Source organism: Ammospiza caudacuta, chromosome 3, assembly GCF_027887145.1.
Source record: "Ammospiza caudacuta isolate bAmmCau1 chromosome 3, bAmmCau1.pri, whole genome shotgun sequence".
In the NCBI taxonomy this organism is placed as follows: domain Eukaryota; kingdom Metazoa; phylum Chordata; class Aves; order Passeriformes; family Passerellidae; genus Ammospiza; species Ammospiza caudacuta.
In genome coordinates, this window is record NC_080595.1 from 25,007,352 (window position 1) to 25,014,597 (window position 7,246).

Genomic DNA, 7,246 nt, shown 5'->3' on the forward strand with positions numbered 1-7,246 from the left:
TGAGATTCCAGATGACTGGAAGCTGGCCAATGTGATACCTATTCACAAAAAGGGCGCAAAGGATGATCCTGGCAATTATAGACCAGTCAGTCTGACATCTATACCTGGCAAAATAATGGAACAGTTCATATTACGTGCCATCATGCAAGACTTGCAGGATGGCCAGGGTATCAGACCTAGCCAGCACGGATTTAGGAGGGGTAGATCATGTCTAACTAACCTGATCACTTTTTATGATCAGGTAACCCGGCTAGTGGATGCAGGGAAGGCTGTAGATGTTGTTTTTCTGGATTTCAGAAAGGCCTTCGACACTGTTTCCCATAGCATACTCCTACACAAGCTAGCTGGCCGTGGTCTGGATAGGAATACCCTTTGCTGGGTTCAAAACTGGCTGGATGGCCGGGCCCAAAGAGTGCTGGTGAATGGTGTCACATCTAGCTGGCGACCAGTCACCAGTGGTGTCCCTCAGGGTTCTGTGTTGGGACCAGTTTTGTTCAATATTTTTATTGATGATATGGATGAGGGCTTAGAGTCTTTTATTAGTAGTTTCGCTGATGATACCAAATTGGGTATGAGTGTAGATCAACTAGAGGGGTGTAGGGCTCTGCAGAGAGACTTGGAACGGCTGGACATATGGACAGAATCAAATGGGATGAACTTCAATAAGTCCAAGTGCCGAGTATTGCACTTCGGCCATAATAATCCCCTGTACCGATACAAGCTGGGGATGGAGTGGCTGGATAGTGCCCAGGTGGAAAGGGACCTGGGGGTGCTGGTTGACAGTCGATTGAATATGAGCCAGCAGTGTGCCCAGGTAGCCAAGAGGGCCAATGCCATCCTGGCCAGTATCAGAAATGGTATGGCCAGCAGGAACAGAGAGGTCATTCTTCCCCTGTACTCGGCACTGGTGAGGCCTCACTTGGAGTACTGTATCCAGTTCTGGGCCCACTTTAAGAGGGACGTTGAGTTACTTGAGCGTGTCCAGAGGAGAGCAACGAAACTAATAAGGGGCTTGGAACACAAGCCATATGAAGAGCGACTGAGGGAGCTGGGGTTGTTCAGCCTGGAGAAAAGGAGACTCAGGGGTGACCTCATCACTCTCTACAACTTCCTGAAGGGTGGCTGTAGTGAGCTGGGGGTCGGCCTCTTTCTCCGGGCGACAACGGATAGAACAAGAGGACACAGTCTCAAGTTGCGTCAAGCTAGATGTAAGTTAGAAGTAAGAAGGAAATACTTCACAGAAAGAGTGGTCAGAAACTGGAATCATTTACCCAGTGAGGTGGTAGAGGCATCATCCCTTGAAGAATTTAAAAAAAGACTGGATGTGGCACTTGCTGCCATGATCTAGTTGAACAGTTAGAACATCGGCTGGACTAGATGATCTTATAGGTCTCTTCCAGTCTTGAAAATTCTGTGATTCTGTGATTCTGTGAACTTACATGAGAGGGGCTAGGCAACTCAGTACAAGTGTAGTGTTTAAAATACTCAACCTTCCAAGAAAACTGACAGTCAACCATCTGTGCTGGATGAAGAAAAGGATCATTTACCATTATTACTTTGAACTGGTGTTAAAGGAGCAGTACAATTTTTCTGTGGAGTGCCACTGAATGATACATCTCCTGCAGTCAATGTTTGCTGACTTCTCTCAAGCTCACATTTGCATCTGTTTAGGAAAGAAGCAGCAGCAGAAGTTGATAATGGAAACTAAAAAGTTAATTATCTATTTTTAACAGCCTGACATACACTAACAAATTATATGAGTCTAAGGACTTAGTTTAAAGATCAAGTCAAGACACATCCACTGAAAATTTTTAGGTGGTGCAACACAAAATTATAAAAGACATATTTTATTTAGAGTTTCAATATAGTTAATCAATTACCCAGGAGTCATAGCTAAAAAACAAAATCAAACCCCAAGTAGAAGGAATTGGGGTCTTACTGTATGAAGCTGTAGTTCAGCTAAACACACCCAAATAACTGTAAGCACTGAGAATATCAAATCTTACTCTTCAGCGAGCATCTTTCTGGCAGGAACACAACTTTCAGTTGTGCTGATACAGCACACTTGCAGAAAACTATGCATACTTCATCAAAATGCAAGGGAATACCTCTCCAGTCAGCAGCGTATTTGTCATGTGTTCCATTTACATCACTACCCAAAACACCACAGCAGACAACCCATTTGAGGGAATTTTGGGAGTTTGAAGATACCAAGGCATCCAATGAAACCATCTAAGGAGTTCAGAGGCCATAAAGTAACTTATGACCTGCTCAGTGAGCACAGGTTGATGACAGCCCCAGGGTGTAGCCCACTGCATCAGTGACTCCACATTTGCCTTTTTATCTTCCCTCTCTTTTACAGCTCAATGCCAAGAGCTCCTCTTCCAGAGGACCATCAGTTGGGATGAAGTGGCAAATGATCATGTACCAAACAAAAGGCAGACAAATACAAAATCACAAACAATGGCCAAGAATGAGGTACATGCAGTAACTGATATTTTGTAATGAACAGTTACATAAATAATATAATGGGAAGGGGAAACTCAGCAAACTAGACTTAATTTTGGGAATAGATAAATGGAACACATATATCCTCAGCTCACAGTCTCTTTATCCCAACATTTGACAGCAGATAGAGAGAACATCAGTGGGGTTCTATCAACCCTGTTGAATCTCACCAGATTCTTCACTGATGGATCTCAGCAACTCCTTACACAAAGTTGGTATTTCTACATGCTATAAATTGTGTTGCATTATTTGTCACAGCAGTCAAATACCTCAACTCTCTTTGATTTTCACAAAAATCAAAGAGAAAAAAAGCAAAACAAGAAAAATTGAAAGAGCAACACAGCTTCCTCTTTATTTGCTTTTATTAGGACATGTACGAGGCATGAGGAAAAAAAATTATGAAATAACCATTGTAAATATGTTAGAGACATACAGCAAGTCCTCACCTTTTCAGTTCTTGTTCTAGCCTTTCAATATCCTTCTTGCAGGAATTCAGCTGACCTGACTGAATGTTGACCTGAGATTCTTTTACTTGAAGATCATGTGAAATTTTCTGCTTTGCTTTCTCAAGATTATCACACAATTCCATCAAGCTCTGGTTTTCTCTTTTGAGTATTGCAGATTCATTTTTTTCACTTTCAACCTAATTGGAACACAGAGACATTTTTGAAATTATCAACTCCTCTCTATAGTTTGGTGCACTCATTATTTTAGTAACACAAAGCTCAGATGATTGTGGTGGGTTCAGCACAATGCTGTTATTTTCTTCCTCACACTTCAAAATCCTGACAGCTCTAAAAACCTCAAATGTACACATTGTTTAAATATTCCTGGGTGTGAACAAAACCCACATTTCCAAAATTCAACTCAGTGAGATTAACAGTTTCTATTTATTAATGAGATATGAGCTCTTCAAAAAATTAAACAATCTGATAATCATCATTAGTCCACATTCTTCACTGATCATCTCACTTCCCTTTCCAGCTTATCTTTAGCAGCCACAAGGCCTTGGCTCACTCCACAAAGTGTGCACAATAATCATTAAAGGTCACAGCTTTGAAGACAGAGTCTGGCAGAAAAGATGTCCTTCTCCTCCCTGGAGGAACATCCAAGGGGCATCATCTTTGGCACAGTGTTGTTCTTTTGACTGACAATTGTATTACCTGCTGCTTCTGAGAGTTTTAAAGCCCCCTTTCTTTTTGTTTGGGGACTAGAGCAACTCCTTGGAATGGTTGAAACAATTTCCTGAAAACGCACAAGAAGAAACTCAAAGAAAACTGCTAGGCTAAAGATTTCCTAGAAAGTTGCAGCAATCTAAAGGGAGTAACAAGCAACCTTCGTAAATTGTCTCTGAGCTGTAGTCAAAGAATACAAAACAAAATTGAACCAAATGGGTCACTGCTGACCTGAAACTTGGCAGGACACTACCAATCAGGTCTTTAGTCCCCTGGTTACAGGGCTGACAGGGTAGAGTTAGATGAGGTGTAAAATTATAGTCCAAAAAACTAAAAGGAACACAAAATCCTAAACCCCCAGTCTCTACAAGGAAAAGACTAAGGAATAACAAACTAAGATTATAGGGATCTGTAGGCAAGGTAAAATAGGAAGAGGCTGCCAACTGTGCAGCTCTAGTATATAAAATAGGCCCAGTTCTTATCATGGATTTTAACAAGTATAACAATAAAATGTTTATTTTCCTAACCATAAAGAGGTCTAGAAAATCCTCAAAGTACACATAAATAACTAGAAATGGACAATTATGCCAAACAGATAGGAAGCAGGAATTATATTAACAACCAAAAAGAACTAAACAGAGAGAAGAACATGATGAGTATTAAGTAAGATGAAGATGAACAGTTTATAATTCCATGCTACCTTTCCTTTCAGTCACAGAGAAGAAGCAAAACACTAACCCATTCCCTAACAACAACTACCAGAAAATAAACTGTTATGACAGTGTTTGGCATGGAGAATGGCATTTTGGGTTACCTTCTGCTTCTGTTTCTGCAAGGCTGCCTCCAAAGTCTCTAGCTGGTATTGCCTTTGCTGGCGCTCCTTTTTAAACTTATCCACTTGGCTTTCCAGCTCATGGATCTTCTGCAGGACTCTGGGGGACAGGCCCTCTTTCCATTCCTCCACAGCCCAGCTCATACTGGCCAGATTCTCGTTTCACATACAATGGAGTGTTATGCCTGAAATACAAAGATAACTACAATGAGACCTTCCAACAGGTGAACTAAGCGTCCCTTTAAAAAAAAATTGCATCTTTTAAGCTCAGCAGCAATTAGAATACAGCATTCCACAATCTTACAGGCTTCCTGATCTAAACACCAAGCAGCACCTTAAAACATGAAGGCCTACTTTGACACACTTGTATGCAGTAAAGAGCAGATCATAAAACCTCGCTGTAACAAATCTCCTGGCATAAACAAGGTTTATACCCTTAGACCTGAATTTGACAGCTCTACCTGAGGTGGCGTCTCCTTAACAAAACACACGGCTCGGTAGGAGGCTCCAGCAACGCTTCTTTATTTACTTTCAAAGCAACACGGCTGAGCTCGGGGTATCTCTGAGTACCTAAAACCAGAGACCAACGACAGCGGGAGCTGCCCTCACAGACAGGGCGGCTGCCTGCCACCGTCAGCCCCGCGCCCGACCGCTCACTCACTGTTAAGCCACGACCGGAGTCCGGCGACAGCGAATCGAGCCCGGCGACGGCTGCCGCCACAGCCCGGTACCCACAGGCAGCCCCGGTACCCACAGGCAGCCCAGGTACCCGCAGCCCTCAGGGCGGCCGCGCTCCCGCCGCGACTCAAACCCGGCGCCGCCGCCGCCGCCCCGCGGCCGTTTGCGCCCACCCGCGCCATGCCGCGGCCCCGCGCGCTGATTGGCCCGCTCACCACGCCGCTCGCCACGCGGCCGCGGCCCCGCAGCCAATGGGAGCGCAGCGCTGCGCCTCCCGCCGTCCTGAATGGCTGGTTCGGAAGCGTTCAAACTCCATTGGAGGCGGCGGCGCAGGCGCGCGGCAGCCCCGAGGCCATTGCCCTCAGCTGGGCGGGGCGGGCGGCGGGGCGGGATGGGGATGAGGGCGGGATGGGGACGAGGGCGGGATGGGGACGAGGGCGGGATGGGGACGAGGGCGGGATGGGGACGAGGGCGGGATGAGGACGAGGGCGGGATGAGGATGAGGGCGGGATGAGGGATGGAAATGGCACTTGTGGGACGTAACGGTGGGGTCACATCTTTATCCAAATCCACTTTCTCGACCCCAGAGAGAAGCTGAGTTTTAAGAAAAGGAACGACACGCTGTCCCGGTCATCACCCGTTCACTGGGAAAGATCAACGGCAGTATCCCCAAGTGCTTTCGCATTCAGTTCTGCTCCCTGGGATTGGGGTTCGTTTCTTCTTTAGCTTTTTTTTTGAGGCGAGGGAGGCAATTTAGCCCAATATGACACCGTTTTCTGCTCAGAAATACAAACTCAATCATATGGTCTAACACAGAGCATAGAATGGACATGGCAACAGTGGAGGCAGAAGGATTCTAAGGTTCCTGTGAAGTTCTCTGGGTACCCGTGACAGGTTTTTCAAACCCCCTGGTATTCCCCTCGCTACCCCTCTGATGGCCTCTCTGAGGGGAGTTTTGGATTTGAAGCACAATGTTCCTTTCCATCAGAATCTGTGATTTGTGATTCTGTGATCTGATTGTCATTTTACCTATTTAAATGTTCTGCCTCTCATAATGGTTCTGAGAATATTTACTCAAGCACTGTTCTTTTAATCATATTTAGGAAATCGAGTTAAACAAATCTTCCGTGAGAAGTTAAACAGCTCAGCAGTCAGCTGGTGAGAGCTCTGATTATAAATAAACACGGCACAACAAACCCACCAGCACATTGTTAAAAAATCTCCCAACTGTCTCCTGAGCAAAACAAGCCATTGCAGTGATGGAACTGATCCATCATAAATATCTCTTCACAAATAATGATTAAAAACCCCAAAACAACCAGACAGACTAGAAATTTCCATGGTGAACTTCATGCAGGTGTTCCTGGGGGAACAGCACAAAACAGCAGTGGAGCAGGAACTGCTTTAGAAGAGTGGAAAACCCTCACACTGCCAAATAATTAATGAAATAAGTACTGCGAAATAATTAATGGAAGCTGAGAATCAGTTTGAACTGAAGTGGATCCTCTGAGTGGTGGACAATTGGCAAATGTTCTGTAAGAATAAAATACTCATTATATGCTACTTTCAGTAAGTGTTTCCCACGGGACAGTAAAAAATACTATTTAATCAATTGTAGAAGTTGAAGAGTTTTCATTTTCTACACATGATATTACAGTGGGACTACTGATGGACATGAACCCCTAGCATTAGTTCATCATGATTAATCCTTCAGTGAAACAGCTTCAACTTCCATGACTGGTGGTATATTTTTCAGAAGGGGATGAATGAGTACAGACAGCCTCTAGTGTTCTTACCAGGTATGAAAAATGAAACATCAGCTGGTGTGTGCAGAGCTTTCAAGATGCAGTCTGATTGATATCTGGATAACTGAGACTAAAGGAAGGGAACCTGACCACTGTTGTCAACTTAAATATGAGAAAACACTTTTTCTGAAGCTGATTTCTAAGAATGGTCAGGTTTGTACTGGGTTAATGATTTACAAAGTAATTCTTTCATATTTGAAAACCTTTATGTACCTATTGCAGGAATTAACTAATTATCAGGAAAGATA

The 7,246-nt window shown here is 44.1% G+C and overlaps 1 protein-coding gene across 1 annotated transcript in view; it reads right to left on the bottom strand.

Moving 5' to 3' along the window:
• CENPF (centromere protein F) overlaps positions 1–4,715 on the bottom strand; it is a 36,292-nt gene extending 31,577 nt beyond the window's left edge. Inside the window, exons 1-3 of the mRNA XM_058802065.1 lie at positions 4,498–4,715; positions 2,955–3,151; positions 1,548–1,663 (exon numbers count right to left, since the gene is read on the bottom strand). Of these exons, the coding sequence (XP_058658048.1) occupies positions 1,548–1,663; positions 2,955–3,151; positions 4,498–4,659 (475 nt within the window). The 5' untranslated portion in view covers positions 4,660–4,715. The remainder of the gene's footprint in view (positions 1–1,547; positions 1,664–2,954; positions 3,152–4,497) is intronic.
• Positions 4,716–7,246: the final 2,531 nt, after the last annotated feature.